The 26,974-nt window shown below is 41.6% G+C and overlaps 1 protein-coding gene across 1 annotated transcript; it reads left to right on the top strand.

Moving 5' to 3' along the window:
* Positions 1–10: 10 nt before the first annotated feature.
* On the top strand, positions 11–24,926 carry LOC311060248 (uncharacterized protein; the record flags this gene model as incomplete). Its single annotated transcript, XM_084078379.1, has 12 exons — positions 11–91; positions 194–396; positions 838–947; positions 1,125–1,243; positions 1,520–1,716; positions 2,736–2,764; positions 21,651–21,720; positions 23,910–24,079; positions 24,177–24,289; positions 24,407–24,568; positions 24,653–24,684; positions 24,797–24,926. The coding sequence occupies 12 exons, from the start codon at positions 11–13 to the stop codon at positions 24,924–24,926; spliced, it is 1,416 nt and encodes a 471-aa protein (XP_083934505.1).
* Positions 24,927–26,974: the final 2,048 nt, after the last annotated feature.

Below are 26,974 nucleotides of genomic sequence, written 5' to 3'. Positions count from 1 at the left end.
CAACCTCACTATGTCAGAGGTGATGATACTGAGAATGATCACAGAGCTGAACGGAAGGCTCACCCTACTGGTCAATGAGTTTGCCACAGCGGTAAGCCTTGGGCGGTCACTGGTGGTTGATTTCTGCTCATAAGTTCCCTTTCAGAGCCAAAAATATAATATTTTACAACTCTTTTTTCCCCCCTCGTTTTAGAACTTCAGTGAGCTTGCGTCCCACTTCAGAGAAGTGTTTGCTCAGGTGGAGTCTCCATCCCTGACCCAGAAGAACCTGGAGGACCCAGACTTCATCAGGATGTGGTTCCAGATCAAACTGCTGCCTCTGCTGCCTACAGTTCCCATAAGCCTCCTCGACTGCCTCAGCTTTAAGAACTTCACCTGTCCTGTTTACCAAGCCCTGTGAGTTGTCCCGTTTATAAAGGGAATGCTATCTTCTCTAGAACATAACTGTTTCCCAAACATTTTCAGCTTGAGACCTGAAATATACATTTGGTGACTTCCTGGGACCTAATTAAGAAAAATCATTATGAATTATAAAGTATGCATATTTAAAAAATGTATTTCTTAAAATCTTCTGAAAATCTTTTGTATTCCTTTTCCTTTTCTTTAATTTCTGAAAATCTGTTGATTTTTTTTTTTAAAGATTGTGGGACTTTGTTTATTTTTGAAAAAACAAAAAACAAGCAGGATATTTACTTTACCTTACTTTAATTCATAAAACCTGGTCTGTGACCCAAAAATGGGTCAAGAGTAAGACCCTACGTTTGGAAAACACTTATAGTCGAAATACACAAAATAGTCCCGGAATAATGATACATTTCTTTGCATTGCTGGGTCCAGAGTAAAAGATCTGAGTCATCATATGCGTGTCATGGATCCTGATCACAACCACAGCCCAGTGATGTACGAACACTTCATCCATTCCTTCTTGCTACATCACAACACGTCCGGTAAGTGAACCAAGTAGCCATAGCTAGAGACAAGCTCAGAGGACCATTTGTCTGCAGATGTACAGGAATCTCTGTTGCTTTCAGAGTACATTTTTGAGTAAAACATTACTCTATTCTAATATACTATTACTATACTATACTATTATACCCTACACTGACTTGTGTATTTATCTTCAGATCCTCAGTGTGTCTCCTCATCCAGCCATAGTGCAGAATGGCTGGAGGAGAACTTTGGATTCTTCTCCATGTTCGCCCCCATCACAGACTTCTATGACCTCAACCGTGACTTCTCTGGAGTGAGTGTGGATAATCTGAACATTTTTACTGAAAACATTGATTTGATTGTTTGTACTTGACACTACAATTTCAGTAACTTAATAACCTTTCAACCTGGCGTATATTTTGGGCATGTCATCACAGGATTGCAAGATTTTCAAAAACGTAATAGCTGATTTGCAAGTGTGACATTATAATTCTATTACGTATAAAATAGGGCTTCAGTGGTTAAATCTCATATCCTGCCCTCTCCTATTATGTCCTGTCTGTCTCTCTCTTGTCTTAAACGTGTCCAGATGGAGGTTCTACACCTCCTGACTCCGAAGCAGACTGCAGAGATGCTGCTGGTGCCTACTCCTCCAGAGAAAGACGTCATCATCCATCCAGTGTTTGACCATCTGACACAGTCTCAAGGAGACTTTCCTGAGTTCCTGCACCACCTGGTTCTGCTCGCTAGATGGACTCTTCAGATGGGGAGTGGGATTCAGCTCTGGTAAGTATACAAATGATCTTTAATTGGTTGATGGTGTTATTGACAAAAATACATGGGGGCGGCAGTGGCTCAGGAGGTAGAGCGTCTGTCTGTTTGTCTGGCTGGCTGGCTGGTTGGCTGGCTGGCAGGCAGTGTAATCAGTGTAAAAGTGAGAAAACATAATGCGTTGTGATTATATTTACACGTTTTTGCATGTGTGTTGTGCACTAAAACATTTTTTGTCACCATCAAGGCCATCATTTCCAAATATCTGACTAAGGCGGGCAACAGTCTTGGCAGTGCAGAGCTCAGTTGTGTCAAGGGACCCAACCTGTGTTCCCTGGATACCAGTGTCCTACAGACCATCTCAGAGAGAGGACACCCTCAGGTGAGGGGTGTTGGGGAGGGAGCCAGTAGTATCGTAAATCATGTTTACTTTAGTATTTCTTCACTACTTGCACACACTTGAACATCGACATTAATCCAAAAAACTATTATTATAAAAAATAAATTGGGAATATTTTGGGCTTTATTGACAGTGTATAGTAGAGCGAGACAGGAAACAGGGAGAGAGAGATGGGGAATGACATGCAGCAAAGGTTGTCGGGACCGGGATTCAAACTCGCGACACTCTGTCAGACTGTATTAGAGCCTAGTATATATGGTATGCGCCTGGACCGCTAGGCCAACGGGCGCCCCACCCAAAACTATTTTTAACCTAATTAACCCTGGCATCCGTATTTTGGGCTGGCAAAAATAAGAATCAATTATTATTTTATAGAAATAAAAGTCCTAATAATAATAATTCACGCATTTTCACAAATAAAAAAGAAAGTAGTAAAATTAGCATACATTTCTACAAGCAACATCGTACAACAAATTATAAAAGAGTGATGCGTGTGATTCCATGACATATTAGCCAAAAGGTAAATAAGATATGTAAGGGACTGAATTTTAGAGACTGAATAAATTACATTTGTGGTTGAAAATGTGGTAGCACTCTTTTGAGATGTGTGCTGTGTGTCTCCTGGTGTTTCCAGTAATTCCAGTTTGCTGGTAGTGTCCAGCTGTACGCTGGAGAAGAAGAAAGTGCTCTTTAACATCGCAGAAAAAGCCTTCTCTGGACTCAGCCGCACTACAGCTATCAGCACTACCAGCTTCCAGAATACAGAGCCATTTTTGGGTAAGCAAGCATTCATTCACATGTACATGCGTACAAACACATACTGTATATTGCAGTGGTTCTCAAACATTTCCATGTCAAGGACCCCAAGTTCATACACAACTGTCTGTACTGTACTGTATACCAGTGATAATAGCCTAACTCAAAAATCCTCACAATGTCTCAAATTTCGCACGCACGCACGCACGCACGCACACACACACACACTTCAGAGATGGATAAATTCAGTATTTTCTTTATGACCTGTAGGTGGTGCATCCCTTTCCTATGTGAGAAGTGCCGCTGCCTCCAATGTCAACATGGACCTGGATACCTTTGTCAATCTGGACCCGAGTGTTGTACAGGTTAGTGGCGTGTGCGTGCGTACGTGCGTGCGTCCTTGTGGTTGTACATCTGGGAAAGGCAAGTAGTTAATGTATGTTTTTATAATATAATAATTTATATCTACAATAACTAGTAACTAAAGTTTTCAAATAATTGTAGTGGAGTAACAGTATATATTTGCCTCTGAGATGTAAGTAAAAGTACAGACAATTGGAAATACTCCAGTAAAGTAAAAGTACCTTCTAATTGTACTTAAGTACAGTACTTTAGTAAATGTACTTAGTTACTTTACACCACTGGATATTTCATACCAGTGTATTGAAGGACATTTCTTTCTCTTCCACAGGGAAGTCATGTGGCTCTGCTGGGGAAATCTCCAACGGTCAGTTTGTGTACACTGGATCAAAGTTTGGAGACTCTGCTACAGGTGTCTGTGATGAAGGGTAAGAACATTATAAATATATATAAGAACTAGGGTTGGGACTCGATTAAAAACATTTATCAAATTAATTAGAGGCTTTGTAATGAATTAATCACAATTAATCACATTTTAATCGCATATCAATATTTTACTTGAGAACAGGGAAAGGCAATTTTTTCATACGTCTTTTAAGTACATGTAAAATAATAAAAGCTTAAAAATACTAAAAAGAAGGAAAAACGTTGCGACGCTGAGGAGCGTGTACAGAAGCAGCCTTCCCCCTCCATTGGCGCTCCCATATAATGGGAATTCAATACCCATATAACAATGAATTCAATACCCATATAACAATGAATTCAATACCTTTTTATAGAATGTCATATCAGAAGACCGAGCCTCGCAGTGTAAAGAATAGTTCTACCCTTCCAGTCTTGAAGTCTGTCTTGAAGGGATCCGATCGCCGTGGCCGATAGAGCAAGCTCTGAAGCTCAGATAAATGCCTCCTCTGACTGAAAGGAGCCTTGCCTTTAGGGAAGTGTGTCAATAGGATTTATCTGTTGATACGTCCTAACATTAATCGAGTGTTGATTCCAACTCGTTGGAATCTATAAGCGAATAATATAATAAAGCCCCTCCCTACCGGCGTCTATAAGGTTTATGAGTGCATTTATTTAATGTTGCATATGTTGCACTCTGACTATACTCTTGCCTTGAAGACGGCCGTGTCTGCAGGGATATGGCTCTTGTCTGGAAGGGTATAACTATCTCTATTCTCTACGGTGCAAGGGTCTGTCTTCTGATGTGACAATTCTATAAAAAGCGCAAATATGAAGCTAGACTTGTCATTAAATTTGTGCAATTATAATGCTCGGAGGAGGTTGGCCCCCAGACGTGCGGCACGCAAGCCTACCGAACTACTGGTGCCCACGAACCAGCCCCCAACTATGGGTTAAATAGTACCACTGCCTAGTCTCGGAGGAGGTTGGCCCCCAGACGTGCGGCACGCAAGCTTACCGAACTACTGGTGCCCACGAACCAGCCCCCAACTATGGGTTAAATAGTACCACTGCCTCGTCTCGGAGGAGGTTGGCCCCCAGACGTGCGGCACGCAAGCTTACCGAACTACTGGTGCCCACGAACCAGCCCCCAACTATGGGTTAAATAGTACCACTGCCTCGTCTCGGAGGAGGTTGGCCCCCAGACGTGCGGCACGCAAGCTTACCGAACTACTGGTGCCCACGAACCAGCCCCCAACTATGGGTTAAATAGTACCACTGCCTCGTCTCGGAGGAGGTTGGCCCCCAGACGTGCGGCACGCAAGCCTACCGAACTACTGGTGCCCACGAACCAGCCCCCAACTATGGGTTAAATAGTACCACTGCCTCGTCTCGGAGGAGGTTGGCCCCCAGACGTGCGGCACGCAAGCTTACCGAACTACTGGTGCCCACGAACCAGCCCCCAACTATGGGTTAAATAGTACCACTGCCTCGTCTCGGAGGAGGTTGGCCCCCAGACGTGCGGCACGCAAGCCTACCGAACTACTGGTGCCCACGAACCAGCCCCCAACTATGGGTTAAATAGTACCACTGCCTCGTCTCGGAGGAGGTTGGCCCCCAGACGTGCGGCACGCAAGCTTACCGAACTACTGGTGCCCACGAACCAGCCCCCAACTATGGGTTAAATAGTACCACTGCCTCGTCTCGGAGGAGGTTGGCCCCCAGACGTGCGGCACGCAAGCCTACCGAACTACTGGTGCCCACGAACCAGCCCCCAACTATGGGTTAAATAGTACCACTGCCTAGTCTCGGAGGAGGTTGGCCCCCAGACGTGCGGCACGCAAGCTTACCGAACTACTGGTGCCCACGAACCAGCCCCCAACTATGGGTTAAATAGTACCACTGCCTCGTCTCGGAGGAGGTTGGCCCCCAGACGTGCGGCACGCAAGCCTACCGAACTACTGGTGCCCACGAACCAGCCCCCAACTATGGGTTAAATAGTACCACTGCCTCGTCTCGGAGGAGGTTGGCCCCCAGACGTGCGGCACGCAAGCTTACCGAACTACTGGTGCCCACGAACCAGCCCCCAACTATGGGTTAAATAGTACCACTGCCTAGTCTCGGAGGATGTTGGCCCCCAGACGTGCGGCACGCAAGCCTACCGAACTACTGGTGCCCCAGCTCCACTGGTTCCAGACCAGTCTGGAAGCTGTTCCTCTCCAAGGCCTCTGGGGTGTTGGATGCAGCTCTGGATCTTCTTGCCAACACGGTACAAAAACTAGATCTAACCAGACACTGAAATAAACTGAAACTAAACTGCTAAGTGTAATGGCAAAGATAGAATGACCAATCACTGAAACTAATTAAAATGAACAATGATGACTGAGTTAGTACATCTCAGACCTACACATAATTACAGTCTATGTTTATAATTAGTAATTATAAAATGCACCAATGCAAAATAAAAATAAAAAATCAATTATTTCTGGCCAGAAGCTGTTATTTGTCCACATAAAGTCCACCCAGGTTTGGAATGAAAGTTCTCTATTGTAGAGCGAAAAGCCCTGTCCACTATTCTTTACACCAAATGAGCTCACACGTAATGCACATTTAAATGAAATATTGACCCATGTAATCCTTCCCCTAGTCCATGACGATGACTGGTCCATCGGCGTCTGCGGTTCTGGATGTGATTGGAGAGCTGAGAGTGTCGATTCTGACGGATGAACAGTTGAGGGACAGTGATGTCATTGGGAAGTGGTTCTCTGGACGTTTGAGAGGGTTCCTGTCGTCTGCATCAGGAGAGTTTCTATACTGCCTCAGCAGCAGGAACCTCAGCTGTAACACATACCAGCAAGTGTAAGTATTGAGCTGGAGACTTCTTCCATCTGTATACCCTTTGACTGAATTTTCCCACCTGGGGCTATCATCTTTATGTGGATGTATTTCACATTTCATCTCCCATAATGGGGTGTTTGGGTGAAAAGCATAGCTAAGTCACAATGTTTTGAATTTCTTTTCTTTTTTTCTCGTGAGTAAAAAGTCATATAATAGTGAAGTTGAATTGAGTCCAAAGTAATGGGTAGTGTGGAAGAGAGCTGAAGAAGCGATAGGTAGGGTGGAACTGATGGAGTCAGGGGTGATTTGTGAGAGAAGGGTTCCAGCTAGAGTGAGAGGGAAGATGTGTACGGCTTGGAAATGGTGGCACTGATGAAAAGACAGGAGGCGGAACTAGAGGTGGCAAAATTGAGGATGCCAATGATTACATTGGAGGATTAGCCCAGGTTAGAAGGTTTTGGGATAATGCAAGAGAGGCGAGGTTTGGATGTTTGTTTGGATATATACGGAGGAGGGATGAGAGGTATATTGGGAGAAGGATGCTGAAGATGGAGCTGCCAGGCAAGAGGAGAAGAGGTAGACCAAAGATGAAGTTTATGAATGCGGAGGGAGACGACATGCAGGTGGCTAGAGTGACCAAGGAAGATGCCGAAAACAGAAGCAGATGGAAACGGATGATGTGGCGCACCCTGATGGGAATTGGCCGAAAAACGAAGAAGTGAAAACAAGTATTTTTCATTGTATTTTGATTTGATCCACTGATTGCAGGAGTTTAGCCATCAGTTCGACAACATGACCTCACATCAGCAGCAAGTGGTCCTGACGGAACTAATAATCCCTTTCCTGTCCCGACCACAGTCAGGTACTGACTAACTGCAATCTATCTATCTATTTTTACAAAATATAAAAATGTTATATATTTTTTACAGGAAAATATATTGACTGTATTTCCAGACACCTTTCAATGCCTTAATGTTTCATTCTGATCTGTCCCCTTCAGACCGAGGCCGTGTGTCCAACAGCAGTGTTTACTGGTATGGTTGGAGAACAACTTTGGTGCATTCTCAGGTCTTGTGTCTGTCAGTGAATTCCTGAATCTAAACCCAGGCTTCTCCCCTGTAAGACTTTAAAGTTGTTACATTACATAACAATGATGAATTATTAACTCCAAGAGATAATTACTTTTTAAATATAAAATAAAGTCCAGTGGTGGTGATCAAGTTTTTCTTGACTTTCTTTCCATCTAGCTGGAGGCTGTAAGGCTCCTGTCTCCAAAGCAGAGTGCAGAACTTGTGGTGTTGCCTCTTCTTCCTGAGAAAGACGTTGTCATCCACGCAGTGTTTGACTATCTGACCGAATCTCCAAAGGAGAGAGGATTGGCTGAGTTTGTGTCCCACCTTGTTATGTTCTCTGGAAAGGTAAAAACTGTGAAGTAATGATGGTAATAAACTGTAACTATGCACATTTGGTTTGAAATCACAAACTCTTTTTGTCATTTTTCAGGGTGAAATTTCCTGCTTGTCGTACAAAATAATGTAAGTTATCTATCAGTATATTTAGTTTTTTGAAGACCAAGTAGAAATAATTCAAATCATTATTTTTGGCCTATGTTAACCCCAACTTGTTGGGTCTCAGTTTCACCAGACTGGACCTGGCCATGTTTACTCTTCCACCGAGTGTAGCATCATCCATCACATACAACAAGCTGACTTTGCTTCATCAAATTCCACCAGGTGAGATCTTCGACTGAGTTAAAAGTGATGTATCACTATGCTGTTATGTTCACATGTTATTGGCAGTGGTTATGTTTTTCCCATTGCATTTCTAAAATCAACAAAACTTTTTCTGTCTATACTTAGGCTGCATCATCTACAGTGGAGAGGTAGGTACCTGAAATGATATTCACATTTTAAAGTCTAATTGACTAAATGTCACCAAATTAAAAACATTTCACTCTTTCTTTCTTTCCCAAGTGCAATGTTACTTCAGCAAATGGTAAGTGTATAGTAGTTTTGATTCATTGTTATGAATTTTATTGTGATTTATTTTCATAATGAATTAATTAATTAATGTTTTCACAGAAACAGACATTTGTGTTGTAATTAACAGGTGAGTGTTCTGAGGCAATGCCTACAATATCTCAAATATATTTAATGAACAAACTTTTCGTTTTGCAACTCAAATGTTTTCCTTTTCGGCTACCAAAGCACTGCACTACAGCTCCTCCTCAACAACGGACAGATGAATGGACGTTTTTGTGACTTTGGCATTGAAGAATACACGTGTGCTTCAGTAAGCCACTTAAGTCTCTCACATTGAACGCAACAGTTATTATTTTTCAATTTTGACTTCATTAAAGGTTTCCTGTTTTTTCTGTTCTGCTTTGTCCATTATCTCCACCCAGGTGTCCATGTTGACAGCACAGGATCTGGCAGCAGTGATGAAGTGTAACCAGCCCCCAGCTCCACTGGTTCCAGACCAGTCTGGAAGCTGTTCCTCTCTAAGACCTCTGGGGTCGCAGCTCTGGATCTTCTTGCCAACACGGTACAAAAAGTAGCTCTAACCAGACACTGAAAACAACTTTTATGGTGAAGACAGAATGAACAATCTCTAAAAACTAATTAAAAGTAACACATCTGAATTCTGAAATTATTTAAATTTAAAGCTCATGTTTTTAATAATCTTAAAAATATTTGCTAATGAAAAAAAATGCTAATAAAAATTCCCTATTCACTGTCAGGCAAACAGTCTATCAAGATTTGAAAGAATATCTCTATTATAGAGCCAGAATCTTTATCTACTATTCCATACACTAAATATCATCACGTAATATTAATGCAAATGTAATAATATTAAATATTGATCCATGTAATCCTTCCCCTAGTCCATGACCATGACTGGTCCATCAGCGTCTGTGGTTCTGGATGTGATTGGAGAGATGAGAGTGGCAATTCTGACTGCTGGATTTCCATAGACATTTCTGTGCACCTTCATTCTTCCTGGGGGATGATTTTGATTTTGATGACTCCGTTGCCTTTTCTCTAGCTTCACCAATAAGCTAAGAATTAAGTATTTCTCATTCTGTGTTTGATTCACCAGTTTGAAGGAGTTTAGCCATCAGTTTGACAACATGACCTCACAGCAGCAGCTGGGCCTGAAGGAACTAATCCTCCCTTTCCTCTCCCGACCACAGCCAGGTACTGACTAACTGCAATATCTCAATAACAGTTTGGCTCTCATTTTCAAATGTATTTGCTGAATAAATATATTCCCATTCTATTCTCAATTAGAATGGGATATCTTTACTGGAAAATGTTTTGACTGGTATTTGCAGCCATTGTTCTGTTTGAATGCCTTAATACTTTGTTCTGATCAGTCCCATACAACAGCAGTGCTTACTGGCTGCAGAACAACTTTGGGCCATTCTCAGCCCTTGTGTCTGTCAGAGAATTCCTGAATCTCAACCCAGGCTTCTCCCCTGTAAGACTTCATCGCTGCCACATAAAAAAAACTCTAAAGAATGATTAGACCAAATAGTTACCTTATTATTATCAAATAAAATCCAGTGGTGGTGATAATCTTTTCTTGACTGTCTTTCTGTCCAGCTGGAGGCTGTAAGGCTCCTGTCTCCAAAGCAGAGTGCAGAACTTGTGGTGTTGCCTCTTCCTGCTGAGAAAGACGTTGTCATCAACGCAGTGTTTGACTCCGACTGCATCTCCAACTGGATTGGCTGAGTTTGTGTCCCACCTTGTTATGTTCTCTGGAACGGTAAAACACATAAAGTAAAGATAATAGAAAATGTAACCATGCACATTAAGGTTTGAAATGACAACATATTTTTGCCACTTTTCAGGGAAACATTTCCTGCTCATCGTACCAAATAATGTAAGTAGATCCATCAATATATAGTATTATGTTTTTTGAAGACAGGTAGATGTGATTTCATTCGTTATTATTGGCTGATGTTAACCCCTGACTTGTTGGGTCTCAGTTTCACCAGACTGGACCAGGCCATGCCTACTCTTCCTCAGAGTGTAGCATCATCCATCGCATACATGAAGCTAACTTTAGCTCATCACGTTCCACCAGGTGAGATCTTCTATCTACATGACGTAAACATTGCCGTTACATTTACATTTTATTTGTATTGGTTATTTTGCTTTTCCATGGTGTTTTAGAAATGAACAAAATCCTAATATCTGCACTTTTCTTTTCTTAGGCTGCATCATATACAGTGGAGAGGTATTTGCCTTCATTTGTTTTCAAGTTTTAAACGTTAAGTAGAGTATTAGTTAAATGTCATCAAATTCACAACTATTTCCCCCCTTTCTCCCCCAAGTGCAACTTTATTCCAGCAAGTGGTAAGTGTTGTATACCAGCCCCCAACTATGTCTGCCCTGGCAGTTCTGGCAGGTCAGTCTCCGTTTACAATTTCTACTCAAATGTCCCACTTTCGAACATCCAAAGCATAGTCCTTTTTCCCTGAGAAACTGAACTTTGTCTTCATGTGCCTGTGCATTCATTTTCTGACATTCAGGTAAGGGATGCTTGCCGGTACAGAAAATACATGCGAAATCATATGCACCAAAAGGCATGCTTTTCGGCTACCAAAGCACTGCACTACAGCTCCTCCTCAACAACGGACAGATGAATGGACGTTTTTGTGACTTTGGCATTGAAGAATACACGTGTGCTTCAGTAAGCCACTTAAGTCTCTCACATTGAACGCAACAGTTATTATTTTTCAATTTTGACTTCATTAAAGGTTTCCTGTTTTTTCTGTTCTGCTTTGTCCATTATCTCCACCCAGGTGTCCATGTTGACAGCACAGGATCTGGCAGCAGTGATGAAGTGTAACCAGCCCCCAGCTCCACTGGTTCCAGACCAGTCTGGAAGCTGTTCCTCTCTAAGACCTCTGGGGTCGCAGCTCTGGATCTTCTTGCCAACACGGTACAAAAAGTAGCTCTAACCAGACACTGAAAACAACTTTTATGGTGAAGACAGAATGAACAATCTCTAAAAACTAATTAAAAGTAACACATCTGAATTCTGAAATTATTTAAATTTAAAGCTCATGTTTTTAATAATCTTAAAAATATTTGCTAATGAAAAAAAATGCTAATAAAAAATCCCTATTCACTGTCAGGCAAACAGTCTATCAAGATTTGAAAGAATATCTCTATTATAGAGCCAGAATCTTTATCTACTATTCCATACACTAAATATCATCACGTAATATTAATGCAAATGTAATAATATTAAATATTGATCCATGTAATCCTTCCCCTAGTCCATGACCATGACTGGTCCATCAGCGTCTGTGGTTCTGGATGTGATTGGAGAGATGAGAGTGGCAATTCTGACTGCTGGATTTCCATAGACATTTCTGTGCACCTTCATTCTTCCTGGGGGATGATTTTGATTTTGATGACTCCGTTGCCTTTTCTCTAGCTTCACCAATAAGCTAAGAATTAAGTATTTCTCATTCTGTGTTTGATTCACCAGTTTGAAGGAGTTTAGCCATCAGTTTGACAACATGACCTCACAGCAGCAGCATTTGGGCCTGAAGGAACTAATCCTCCCTTTCCTCTCCCGACCACAGCCAGGTACTGACTAACTGCAATATCTCAATAACAGTTTGGCTCTCATTTTCAAATGTATTTGCTGAATAAATATATTCCCATTCTATTCTCAATTAGAATGGGATATCTTTACTGGAAAATGTTTTGACTGGTATTTGCAGCCATTGTTCTGTTTGAATGCCTTAATACTTTGTTCTGATCAGTCCCATACAACAGCAGTGCTTACTGGCTGCAGAACAACTTTGGGCCATTCTCAGCCCTTGTGTCTGTCAGAGAATTCCTGAATCTCAACCCAGGCTTCTCCCCTGTAAGACTTCATCGCTGCCACATAAAAAAAACTCTAAAGAATGATTAGACCAAATAGTTACCTTATTATTATCAAATAAAATCCAGTGGTGGTGATAATCTTTTCTTGACTGTCTTTCTGTCCAGCTGGAGGCTGTAAGGCTCCTGTCTCCAAAGCAGAGTGCAGAACTTGTGGTGTTGCCTCTTCCTGCTGAGAAAGACGTTGTCATCAACGCAGTGTTTGACTCCGACTGCATCTCCAACTGGATTGGCTGAGTTTGTGTCCCACCTTGTTATGTTCTCTGGAACGGTAAAACACATAAAGTAAAGATAATAGAAAATGTAACCATGCACATTAAGGTTTGAAATGACAACATATTTTTGCCACTTTTCAGGGAAACATTTCCTGCTCATCGTACCAAATAATGTAAGTAGATCCATCAATATATAGTATTATGTTTTTTGAAGACAGGTAGATGTGATTTCATTCGTTATTATTGGCTGATGTTAACCCCTGACTTGTTGGGTCTCAGTTTCACCAGACTGGACCAGGCCATGCCTACTCTTCCTCAGAGTGTAGCATCATCCATCGCATACATGAAGCTAACTTTAGCTCATCACGTTCCACCAGGTGAGATCTTCTATCTACATGACGTAAACATTGCCGTTACATTTACATTTTATTTGTATTGGTTATTTTGCTTTTCCATGGTGTTTTAGAAATGAACAAAATCCTAATATCTGCACTTTTCTTTTCTTAGGCTGCATCATATACAGTGGAGAGGTATTTGCCTTCATTTGTTTTCAAGTTTTAAACGTTAAGTAGAGTATTAGTTAAATGTCATCAAATTCACAACTATTTCCCCCCTTTCTCCCCCAAGTGCAACTTTATTCCAGCAAGTGGTAAGTGTTGTATACCAGCCCTCAACTATGTCTGCCCTGGCAGTTCTGGCAGGTCAGTCTCCGTTTACAATTTCTACTCAAATGTCCCACTTTCGAACATCCAAAGCAGAAAATACATGCGAAATCATATGCACCAAAAGGCATGTTGCTTTTGACAGGTGACTTTTCGGCTTTGCTGTCAGACACTGTTGCCACCGTAGTAGCAAAACTACTTCCCTTGCTCTTAAATCTGCCTGAGGTTGATTCAGCTGCAGTCCTTGGTTTTGAAACCTTCACATTGGCAAGAGGATCATGAATATCGCCGAAAAGTGGGTCCTGGAGTATTCTCGCTTGCTTTTCCATAAATAGTACCAAGTGGCTCAATCTTGCTCTCCTTTGCGTTTGCTCTAAAATATCACAAGCTGTCGTTCTCCATTTTTCCTTCAATTTATAAGGCAGTTTGGACACAATGAGTTTCAGGTTAGAAGTCAGATCCAGGTCCTCTATATCCTCCAAATCTCTCATTGCGTTACAACAGCCTCTCAGGAAGAGTGCATAAGCATGCAGTGCATCTCCATCCTCTGCCTTAATACTTTTCCAATTTAAAGCTTTTTCCATATAGGCACTTGAGATTTTTATGTTATCTCCAAAATGCTTTTTTAGCAGTGTTTTAGCGTGAATGTAGCCTGTGTTGGCATTCATATGAAGACAGCTCCTAACCAATTCTCTGCAGGGTCCAGAGGTGTACTGTTCCAAGTAATATAGCCTATCTTGGTGGCTTCTAGTCTTTTCCTCAATACCATGCTCAAATGCCCTCATCAATGCCTGGTAATCTAAAGGGTTGCCATCGTAAACTGGGATTTCCTTAGAGGGAAGTGAGGTCAATTTTAGCTGTACAACCAGTAAATCAGCAATCTCATTTTGCCTCTGTATTACAGTCAAGAATTTGTCGTCATTGTCTGACACTGTAATTCCAGTTCCTGTCCCAATTGCTTGCTGTTGGGTATGAGTTGCTGTGATTTCTGGTGGCCTTAGGCCTGGGTTTGATGGTCCTTGTAATTTTATTTTTTGTCTGGCTCCAAGTGAATTAATTGGAAATGAGTCCATATTGATGCTTGGGGTTTTAGTATTTTCCAGATACTCATTCATGGCATCATCCTGTGATTTTGGCTGTAACATTTGTGGTTGTGATTTAAGCAGTGATGGTGCTGGTGGTTGTGAAATGGAGTCAAGATCCGCCAGGATTTTTAATCTAGCATCGGATTCAGCCAGGCATACAGTATGTCCAGTTCCATTTGTTCCAGTCTGGCTGGCTTGCATTTTAGCCTGCTCCATTTCCAGAGCCTGCTTTGCCTTTAAAGTCGATGCCCTTATAAGGAGCACAGCCTTCTCAGCCTCAGCCTTGAGTCGGGCTGCGGTAACTGATGAAGTGGTTGATTTGGTTGATTTCGCTTTTGAGTGTTTTGAAATATTGGAGATACTGTCCCTAGGAATTCAATAAACACGACGCTTTTGGCTCATACCATTGCGTTCTATCCTATCCTTGTCCTTTATTGCGCACGCACGCACGCACACACGCACACACGCACACTTCAGAGATGGATAATTTCAGTATTTTCTTTATGACCTGTAGGTGGTGCATCCCTTTCCTATGTGAGAAGTGCCGCTGGCTCCAATGTCAACATGGACCTGGATACCTTTGTCAATCTGGACCCGAGTGTGTACAGGTTAGTGGCGTGTGCGTGCGTACGTGCGTCCTTGTGGTTGTGAAAGGCAAGTGGTTAATGTATGTTTTTATCTATCTATAACTATATAAATGGCGACCAACTTCCGCACCCTCGGTGTCCACACCCCACAGCTCTGTTATCGACTAAACAACGCACCGCCAGACCACATGTCGGCAACTGACTCGCCACGGCGGCCGCGCTGAATTTACGCCTCGCGTAGGGGACATCTCACTGCTAACTACACCTTTTCCACCGCGCAACATAATTAATTCTACTCACCAAATGTCGGACAAAACGGAAGGGGAGGCAGCTTCGTACCGTTTACCGTGCGCACGACCTCATCACCACAACAGCACGCAGCCGCTGCGGGTTTTTTTTCCTTTTTTCCCAAACTTTTTTTTTGGTCACCATTTTCTCCAGGCACCATTTCTGGTGTAACGTGCAGCATGCGCTGGGCCACTACAACGCTCTGTAACCGAGAGCACGTGCGCACGACCAAATCACAACAACACCAGGCGGCCGCCATCTTGCAGAAAGGGCTGCCATTCGCCAGCTTTCACAAAAACAAGCAACCACCTTCATATTTTTTTTTTTTTTTTTTTTTTTTTCCTTTTGGAAATTTTCATCCCACGATTTCCGCGCGGACCACCAGGGGGTCCGCGGACCCCCTGGTGGTCCGCGAAACATACAAAATATAATTTCTTCTACTTATTTTTCATCATTTTGTAACTTTTACATTACACTTTCTTACAATTTTTTTTTTTTTTTTCCCCTTTTTGCAAATGTTACCCCCACGGATACAGAGACAGGGACACGGAGGGACCAACAAACGCAAAGCCCCGTGCGCGGCTGGGGTTGAGGGGGGCGTAGCCCCCCGAAACTCTAGTAATATAATAATTTATATCTACAATAACTAGTAACTAAAGTTTTCAAATAATTGTAGTGGAGTAACAGTACAATATTTGCCTCTGAGATGTAAGTAAAAGTATAGACAATTGGAAATACTCCAGTAAAGTAAAAGTACCTTCTAATTGTACTTAAGTACAGTACTTTAGTAAATGTACTTAGTTACTTTACACCACTGGATATTTCATACCAGTGTATTGAAGGACATTTCTTTCTCTTCCACAGGGAAGTCATGTGGCTCTGCTGGGGAAATCTCCAACGGTCAGTTTGTGTACACTGGATCAAAGTTTGGAGACTCTGCTACAGGTGTCTGTGATGAAGGGTAAGAACATTATAAATATATATAAGAACTAGGGTTGGGACTCGATTAAAAACATTTATCAAATTAATTAGAGGCTTTGTAATGAATTAATCACAATTAATCACATTTTAATCGCATATCAATATTTTACTTGAGAACAGGGAAAGGCAATTTTTTCATACGTCTTTTAAGTACATGTAAAATAATAAAAGCTTAAAAATACTAAAAAGAAGGAAAAACGTTGCGACGCTGAGGAGCGTGTACAGAAGCAGCCTTCCCCCTCCATTGGCGCTCCCATATAATGGGAATTCAATACCCATATAACAATGAATTCAATACCCATATAACAATGAATTCAATACCTTTTTATAGAATGTCATATCAGAAGACCGAGCCTCGCAGTGTAAAGAATAGTTCTACCCTTCCAGTCTTGAAGTCTGTCTTGAAGGGATCCGATCGCCGTGGCCGATAGAGCAAGCTCTGAAGCTCAGATAAATGCCTCCTCTGACTGAAAGGAGCCTTGCCTTTAGGGAAGTGTGTCAATAGGATTTATCTGTTGATACGTCCTAACATTAATCGAGTGTTGATTCCAACTCGTTGGAATCTATAAGCGAATAATATAATAAAGCCCCTCCCTACCGGCGTCTATAAGGTTTATGAGTGCATTTATTTAATGTTGCATATGTTGCACTCTGACTATACTCTTGCCTTGAAGACGGCCGTGTCTGCAGGGATATGGCTCTTGTCTGGAAGGGTATAACTATCTCTATTCTCTACGCTGCAAGGGTCTGTCTTCTGATGTGACAATTCTATAAAAAGCGCAAATGTGAAGCTAGACTTCTGGTCATTAAATTTGTGCAATTATAATGCTCGGAGGAGGTTGGCCCCCAGACGTGCGGCACGCAAGCCTACCGAACTACTGGTGCCCACGAACCAGCCCCCAACTATGGGTTAAATAGTACCACTGCCTAGTCTCGGAGGAGGTTGGCCCCCAGACGTGCGGCACGCAAGCCTACCGAACTACTGGTGCCCACGAACCAGCCCCCAACTATGGGTTAAATAGTACCACTGCCTCGTCTCGGAGGAGGTTGGCCCCCAGACGTGCGGCACGCAAGCCTACCGAACTACTGGTGCCCACGAACCAGCCCCCAACTATGGGTTAAATAGTACCACTGCCTCGTCTCGGAGGAGGTTGGCCCCCAGACGTGCGGCACGCAAGCTTACCGAACTACTGGTGCCCACGAACCAGCCCCCAACTATGGGTTAAATAGTACCACTGCCTCGTCTCGGAGGAGGTTGGCCCCCAGACGTGCGGCACGCAAGCCTACCGAACTACTGGTGCCCACGAACCAGCCCCCAACTATGGGTTAAATAGTACCACTGCCTCGTCTCGGAGGAGGTTGGCCCCCAGACGTGCGGCACGCAAGCTTACCGAACTACTGGTGCCCACGAACCAGCCCCCAACTATGGGTTAAATAGTACCACTGCCTCGTCTCGGAGGAGGTTGGCCCCCAGACGTGCGGCACGCAAGCCTACCGAACTACTGGTGCCCACGAACCAGCCCCCAACTATGGGTTAAATAGTACCACTGCCTCGTCTCGGAGGAGGTTGGCCCCCAGACGTGCGGCACGCAAGCTTACCGAACTACTGGTGCCCACGAACCAGCCCCCAACTATGGGTTAAATAGTACCACTGCCTAGTCTCGGAGGATGTTGGCCCCCAGACGTGCGGCACGCAAGCCTACCGAACTACTGGTGCCCCAGCTCCACTGGTTCCAGACCAGTCTGGAAGCTGTTCCTCTCCAAGGCCTCTGGGGTGTTGGATGCAGCTCTGGATCTTCTTGCCAACACGGTACAAAAACTAGATCTAACCAGACACTGAAATAAACTGAAACTAAACTGCTAAGTGTAATGGCAAAGATAGAATGACCAATCACTGAAACTAATTAAAATGAACAATGATGACTGAGTTAGTACATCTCAGACCTACACATAATTACAGTCTATGTTTATAATTAGTAATTATAAAATGCACCAATGCAAAATAAAAATAAAAAATCAATTATTTCTGGCCAGAAGCTGTTATTTGTCCACATAAAGTCCACCCAGGTTTGGAATGAAAGTTCTCTATTGTAGAGCGAAAAGCCCTGTCCACTATTCTTTACACCAAATGAGCTCACACGTAATGCACATTTAAATGAAATATTGACCCATGTAATCCTTCCCCTAGTCCATGACGATGACTGGTCCATCGGCGTCTGCGGTTCTGGATGTGATTGGAGAGCTGAGAGTGTCGATTCTGACGGATGAACAGTTGAGGGACAGTGATGTCATTGGGAAGTGGTTCTCTGGACGTTTGAGAGGGTTCCTGTCGTCTGCATCAGGAGAGTTTCTATACTGCCTCAGCAGCAGGAACCTCAGCTGTAACACATACCAGCAAGTGTAAGTATTGAGCTGGAGACTTCTTCCATCTGTATACCCTTTGACTGAATTTTCCCACCTGGGGCTATCATCTTTATGTGGATGTATTTCACATTTCATCTCCCATAATGGGGTGTTTGGGTGAAAAGCATAGCTAAGTCACAATGTTTTGAATTTCTTTTCTTTTTTCTCATGAGTAAAAAGTCATATAATAGTGAAGTTGAATTGAGTCCAAAGTAATGGGTAGTGTGGAAGAGAGCTGAAGAAGCGATAGGTAGGGTGGAACTGATGGAGTCAGGGGTGATTTGTGAGAGAAGGGTTCCAGCTAGAGTGAGAGGGAAGATGTGTACGGCTTGGAAATGGTGGCACTGATGAAAAGACTGGAGGCGGAACTAGAGGTGGCAAAATTGAGGATGCCAATGATTACATTGGAGGATTAGCCCAGGTTAGAAGGTTTTGGGATAAAGCAAGAGAGGCGAGGTTTGGATGTTAGTTTGGATATATACGGAGGAGGGATGAGAGGTATATTGGGAGAAGGATGCTGAAGATGGAGCTGCCAGGCAAGAGGAGAAGAGGTAGACCAAAGATGAAGTTTATGAATGCGGAGGGAGACGACATGCAGGTGGCTAGAGTGACCAAGGAAGATGCCGAAAACAGAAGCAGATGGAAACAGATGATGTGATGGGAATTGGCCGGAAAAAAAAGAAAGAAGTGAAAACAATTATTTTTCATTGTATTTTGATTTGATCCACAGATTGCAGGAGTTTAGCCATCAGTTCGACAACATGACCTCACATCAGCAGCAAGTGGTCCTGACGGAACTAATAATCCCTTTCCTGTCCCGACCACAGTCAGGACTAACTGCAATCTATCTATCTATTTTTACAATCTATTAAAATGTTATATTTTTTACAGGAAATATATTGACTGTATTTCCAGACACCTTTCAATGCCTTAATGTTTCATTCTGATCTGTCCCCTTCAGACCGAGGCCGTGTGTCCAACAGCAGTGTTTACTGGTATGGTTGGAGAACAACTTTGGTGCATTCTCAGGTCTTGTGTCTGTCAGTGAATTCCTGAATCTAAACCCAGGCTTCTCCCCTGTAAGACTTTAAAGTTGTTACATTACATAACAATGATGAATTATTAACTCCAAGAGATAATTACTTTTAAAATATAAAATAAAGTCCAGTGGTGGTGATCACGTTTTTCTTGACTTTCTTTCCATCTAGCTGGAGGCTGTAAGGCTCCTGTCTCCAAAGCAGAGTGCAGAATTTGTGGTGTTGCCTCTTCTTCCTGAGAAGACCAAGTAGAAATAATTTAAATCATTATTTTTGGCCTATGTTAACCCCAACTTGTTGGGTCTCAGTTTCACCAGACTGGACCTGGCCATGTTTACTCTTCCACCGAGTGTAGCATCATCCATCACATACAACAAGCTGACTTTGCTTCATCAAATTCCACCAGGTGAGATCTTCGACTGTATGTACCTGAGTTAAAAGTGATGTATCACTGTGCTGTTATGTTCACATGTTATTAGCAGTGGTTATGTTTTTCCCATTGCATTTTTAAAATCAACAAAACTTTTTCTGTCTATACTTAGGCTGCATTATCTACAGTGGAGAGGTAGGTACCTGAAATGATATTCACATTTTAAAGTCTAATTGACTAAATGTCACCAAATTAAAAACATTTCACTCTTTCTTTCTTTCCCAAGTGCAATGTTACTTCAGCAAATGGTAAGTGTATAGTAGTTTTGATTGATTGTTATGAATTTTAATGTGATTTATTTTCATAATGAATGAATTAATTAATGTTTTCACAGAAACAGACATTTGTGGTGGAATTAACAGGTGAGTGTTCTGAGGCAATGCTTACAATATCTCAAATATATTTAATGAACAAACTTTTCGTTTTGTAACTCAAGAAACATTTGATATGTTTTCCTTTTCGGCTACCAAAGCACTGCACTACAGCTCCTCCTCAACAACGGACAGATGAATGGACGTTTTTGTGACTTTGGCATTGAAGAATACACGTGTGCTTCAGTAAGCCACTTAAGTCTCTCACATTGAACGCAACAGTTATCATTTTCCAATTTTTACTTCATTAAAGGTTTCCTGTTTTTTCTGTTCTGCTTTGTCCATTATCTCCACCCAGGTGTCCATGTTGACAGCACAGGATCTGGCAGCAGTGATGAAGTGTAACCAGTCCCCCAGCTCCACTGGTTCCAGACCAGTCTGGAAGCTGTTCCTCTCTAAGACCTCTGGGGTGTTGGATGCAGCTCTGGATCTTCTTGCCAACACGGTACAAAAAGTAGCTCTAACCAGACACTGAAAACAACTTTTATGGTGAAGACAGAATGAACAATCTCTAAAACAAATTAAAAGTAACACATCTGAATTCTGAAATTATTTAAATCTAAAGCTCATGTTTTTAATAATCTTAAAAAGATTTGCTAATGAAAAAAATAATATCTCTATTATAGAGCCAGAATCTTTATCTACTATTCCATACATTAAATATCCTCACATAATGTTAATGCAAATTTAATAATATTAAATATTGACCCATGTAATCCTTCCCCTAGTCCATGACCATGACTGGTCCATCAGCGTCTGTGGTTCTGGATGTGATTGGAGAGATGAGAGTGGCAATTCTGACTGCTGGATTTCCATAGACTTTTCTGTGCACCTTCATTCTTCCTGGGGGATGATTTTGATTTTGATGACTCCGTTGCCTTTTCTCTAGCTTCACCAATAAGCTAAGAAATAAGTATTTCTCATTCTGTGTTTGATTCACCAGTTTGAAGGAGTTTAGCCATCAGTTTGACAACATGACCTCACAGCAGCAGCATTTGGGCCTGAAGGAACTAATCCTCCCTTTCCTCTCCCGACCACAGCCAGGTACTGACTAACTGCAATATCTCAATAACAGTTTGGCTCTCATTTTCAAATGTATTTGCTAAATAAATATATTCCCATTCTATTCTCAATTAGAATGGGATATCTTTACTGGAAAATGTTTTGACTGGTATTTGCAGCCATTTTTCTGTTTGGATGCCTTAATATTTTGTTCTGATCCCTCCAGACCAAGGCTGTGTGTCCAACAGCAGTGCTTACTGGCTGCAGAACAAGTTTGGGTCATTCTCAGTCCTTGTGTCTGTCAGAGAATGAATCTCAACCCAGGCTTCTCCCCTGTAAGACTTCATAGCTGTCACATAAAAAAGCCCGCTAAAGACCGATTAGACCAAATAGTTACCTTATTATTATTATCAAATAAAATCCAGTGGTGGTGATGATTATTTTCTTGACTGTCTGTTTCTGTGCAGCTGGAGGCTGTAAGGCTCCTGTCTCCAAAGCAGAGTGCAGAACTTGTGGTGTTGCCTCTTCCTGCTGAGAAAGACGTTGTCATCAACGCAGTGTTTGACTCCCTGACTGCATCTCCGGGGGGATTGGCTGAGTTTGTGTCCCACCTTGTTATGTTCTCTGGAAACGGTAAAAACATAAAGTAAAGATAATAGAAAATGTAACCATGCACATTAAGGTTTGAAATGACATCATATTTTTGCCACTTTTCAGGGAAACATTTCCTGCTCATCATACCAAATAATGTAAGTAGATCCATCAATATATAGTACCGTATTTTCCGCACTATAAGGCGCATCTGAGTATAAGGCGCACCTTCAATAAATGTATTATTTTCATATATAGGGCGCACCGCATTATAAGGCGCATCCGCACTATAAGGCGCACTGACGGTGCGCCTTATAGTGCGGAAACCAAGGAAACCAATATTGATACATATATAAGGCGCATCGGATTATAAGGCGCATCCGCACTATAAGGCGCACTGACGGTTATAGTGCGGAAAATACGGTATTATGTTTTTTGAAGACAGGTAGATGTGATTTCATTCATTATTGGCTGATATTAACCCCGACTTGTTGGGTCTCAGTTTCACCAGACTGGACCAGGCCTTGCCTACTCTTCCTCCGAGTGTAGCATCATCCATCGCATACAACAAGCTAACTTTACTTCATCACGTTCCACCAGGTGAGATCTTCTATCTACATGATGTAAACATTGCCGTTACATTTACCTTTGATTTGTATCGGTTATTTTGTTTTGCCATGGTGTTTTAGAAATGAGCAAAAGCCTAATATCTGCACTTTTCTTTTCTTAGGCTGCACCATATACAGTGGAGAGGTATTGACCTTAATTTGTAATCAAGCTTTAAATGTTAAGCAGAGTATTATGTTAATTTCAGTAAATTCACAACCATTTCACCCTTTTCCCTTAAAGGAGAATTTTGGACTAAAGTGTTATTACCTTTTCTATGATGTTATGATATCTTAGGATGAATGGTACAGTAGAAAAATGTCATAACTCCACCCCTGAGCCGCCACAAATTTGTACAGCAGATTCAAAAAAAAAAAAAAAAACAGAAGTCTCGCTAGCCGAGATTGAAATCTCGAGATTTCAATCTCGTCTAGCGAGACTTCTGTTTTTTTTTTTTTTTTGCATAGTGTTCTGTCACTATGAACATCAGATCTCACAAAAAAAAAAAAAAAAAAAAAAGCTATTAAAATATGTGATCTAACCTAAGGCCAATCCGCTTCAACTGTAAGTGAGATTCCCCATTCAAGTGAATGAGGCAGCTTAGAGGGCTTTTAAGCTCTGGCGGACCAGGGGTGTAGTTATGAAATTTTTCTACTGTACCATTCATCCTAAGATATCATAACATCATAGAAAAGGTAATAAAACTTTAGTCCAAAATTCTCCTTTAAGTGCAACATTATTCCAGCAAATGGTAAGTGTTTATACTTTTCTATACATACATTACAGTAATTTAAAAAACATTATAATTATGGCAAGGCAAGTTTATTTGTACAGCAGATTTCACACGTACATAAATATGGATAAATTAATACATTAATTCATTTACTCTCATGTTTTCACAGAAACAGACATTTGTCTTGGAGTTAACGGGTGAGTTTTTTTAAAGCAGCACATCTCAGCTTTAAGAATAATTTTGTTGTAATGCAAGAAATGTTTGATCATATTTTCCATTTCTCTACCAAAGCACTGCACTACAGCTCCTCCTCAACAATGGACAGATGATGAGTGGAAGGTTTTGTGACTATGGCATTGAAGAATACGCTTGTGCTTCAGTAAGCCACTAAAGTCTCTCAATTCTACTCAACAGTAGCTTTTCTCATCTTGACTTCTTTAAACATTTTCTGTATTTTCTTTCTGCTCTTCTTTCCACCCAGGTGTCCATGTTGACAGCACAGGATCTGGCAGCGGTGATGAAGTGTAACAAGTCCCCCAGCTCCACTGGTTCCAGACCAGTCTGGACACTGCTGCTCTCCAAGTCCTTTGGGGTGTTGGATGCAGCTCTGGATATTCTTGCCAACATGGTACAAAACGTAGCTCTAACCAGACTTGACAACATGACCTCACAGCAGCAGCATTTGGTCCTGATGAAACTAATCCTCCCTTTCCTGTCCCAGTCAGGTAGCTATAATATCTCAATAACAGATCGTATGGAAAACGTATTATTTCTAGATACCTTTCAGTTTGAATATGTTTCATTCTGATCTGTCCCCTCCAGGCCAAGGCTGTGTGTCCAACAGCAGTGTTCACTGGTTGCAGAACAACTTTGGGCCTTTCTCAAGTCTTGTTTCTGTCAGAGAATTCCTGAAGCTCAACCCAGGCTTCTCCCCTGTAAGACCTCATCACCTATAAAACACCAAAGAATGATTAGACCTTTATTAATTACTAGATTGTTTTAAATAAAATACAATCCAGCAATGAGTTTTTCTTGTTTTTCTTTATGTGCAGCTGGAGGCTGTAAAGCTCCTGTCTCCAAAGCAGAGTGCAGAACTTGTGGTGTTGCCTCTTGCTCAGAAAGACGTTGTCATCAATGCAGTGTTTGACTACCTGACTGCATCTCCAAATGAGAAAGGATTGGCTGAGTTTGTGTCCCACCTTGTCTCTGGGAAGGTAAAAACAATAAAGTAAAGATAATAGAAACAGTAACTGTGCACATTTGGTTTGAAATTATAACGTCTTTTTGTAACTTTTCAGGAAAACATTTCCTGCTCATCATACAAAATAATGTAAGTGTATATCCGTCGATCCATCAATATATTGTGGATTTTGAAGACTTGGTAGATGGGATTCCATTCATTATTATTAGCTGAAGTTAACCCCCGACTTGTTGATCTTCAGTTTCACCAGACTGGACCAGGCGTTGCCTACTCTTCCTCTGGGTGTAGCATCATCCATCACATACAACAAGCTGGCTTTATTCCAGCAAGTTCCACCAGGTGAGATCTTCTATCGAAAGGACGTAAAGTGATATTTAACTTAGGTTAATTAAGCTGTTACATTTACTTTTGATTTGCAATGGTCATTTTGTTATGCCATGGTGTTTTAAAGGGTTAGTTCAGATTTTTTGAGTATTTTCTGTAGAAAATACTTACCATTAATGTAGTGGTTGCAAAGGTAATTGTCAGCCTTCTTGAGGACAATGAGGTACAGCATGGGCCAGTTGTCAATGACTTCATATCATGGTGTGACAAGTCATTCTTACAGTTAAACGTGACCAAAACAAAAGACATGATCATCAGCTTTAGAAGGACTCCTCCCAGTCCTGCTCCTACAATTATCAAGGGCACAGAAATTGAAGTTGTAGAGAGCTATAAATACTTGGGTGTAGTTCTTGACAACAAACTCTCCTTTGACTCTCATGTTGCCTCTACATCTAAAAAAGTCCAGCAGCGTCTTTTTTTTCTGAGGAAAATGCGTTCTTTTAATGTCTCATCTGTGATGATGACACTTTTCTATAGAAGTTTTATTGATGTTTTGTATGGTTGCCTGGTACGGTAATTTGACCCTGGCAAACAGGAACAGGCTAAGCAGCCTCGTCAAAGTGGCCAGCAAGATTTCTGGGAGAACCCAAGCCCAACTCATAGAACTATATAAGAGGCAGATGCTTAAGAGAGCCTCCTCCCTCCTGGAAGTAGAGGATCACCCACTTCGGTCTGAGTTTGAACTGCTGCCCTCAGGCCGTCGGCTGAGGGTGCCAAAAGCAAAGAATAAACGGTTCAAACTATCCTTTGTCCCGGCTGCTATTTAACTGCTGAACAGCAGATAGCACTTTATTTTTGCCTCTCTGCACATAATGCCCCCTAATGCACTTTTGATGACTTTGCTACTTTGAATTTGAATGTCATGAATTCTCTGTCTGTAGTGCCCTGTTCTTAGATCTCAGTCTTGTATTGAATGTTGTTGTTATGTTGTTGTTTTTTATTATGATCCGGCTGCAAACCAATTTCCCGCAAGGGACAATAAAGCTAACCTTGAACCTTGACCTTGACCTTGACCTTGTATTAATTGATTGCCCGAGTCCCGTGGTCAGAGTTATGGTCCGTTTCTGATAAATATGAATGTAGTTCCGGTAGATTAGTAGATTTGGTGGGGGCCGCTCATTAAAAATAAAAAAATAAAAAAAACTAACTTCAATTGTATTGTTGACCTATTTCTACCATATAGAGCAGGTTTCGTTCAATTTCGACCCCTCTGTCACATGGTACTATTTTTTGTGTCATATATTTTGTGCGTGAGTAGGCTGCCGCGGTGCAGTGATTCTGGACACAAACATTAGTACCATGTGACAGAGGGGTCAAAATTGAACGAAACCTGCTCTATATGGTAGAAATGGGTCAACAATCCAAATGACGTTAGTTTTTTTAATTTATTTATTTTTAATGAGCGGCCCCCACCAAATCTACTAATCTACCGGAACTACTTCATATTTATCAGAAACGGACCATAACTCTGACCACGGGACTCGGGCAATCAATTAATACCTTTGCAACCACTACATTAATGGTAAATATTTCCTACAGAAAATACTCAAAAAATCTGAACTAACCCTTTAAGAGTGAACCAAGGCCTTACAGTATCTTTTTTCTTAGGCTGCATCATATACAGTGGAGAGGTATTTACCTTAATTTTGTTTTCAAATTTTAAACGTTAAGTAGAGTATTATTTAAATGTCATCAAATTCACAGCTATTTTCCTCCCTTTTTCCCCCAAGTGCAACTTTATTCCAGCAAGTGGTAAGTGTTGTATACTTTTCTTGACCTAGTAGTTTGTGAAACATTGTCAAGTATGGCCAAATGTATTTGTAAATGAAAATTTCATACACAAAGGCAATATCAATATTCTTTACATAAGGCATTTAAAGAGAGAAAAATATATCAAGAAACAAATAGAAGATAGAGTATGGAGAAAATGCATAAAACATTATGGTCAAAGTGCAGTTATAGTTTAACTTTTTCAGTCAAGTTGAACAATATCAGCAATAAATGTGCCTTCATCAAGAGTGTTGTATGTATATAG

This window comes from Gymnoscopelus microlampas (assembly GCF_963454915.1).
Source record: "Gymnoscopelus microlampas genome assembly, chromosome: 14".
Taxonomy (NCBI): domain Eukaryota; kingdom Metazoa; phylum Chordata; class Actinopteri; order Myctophiformes; family Myctophidae; genus Gymnoscopelus; species Gymnoscopelus microlampas.
Note: the sequence above shows the minus strand (reverse complement) of the source record. Positions and strands in the feature narration are given on the sequence as shown.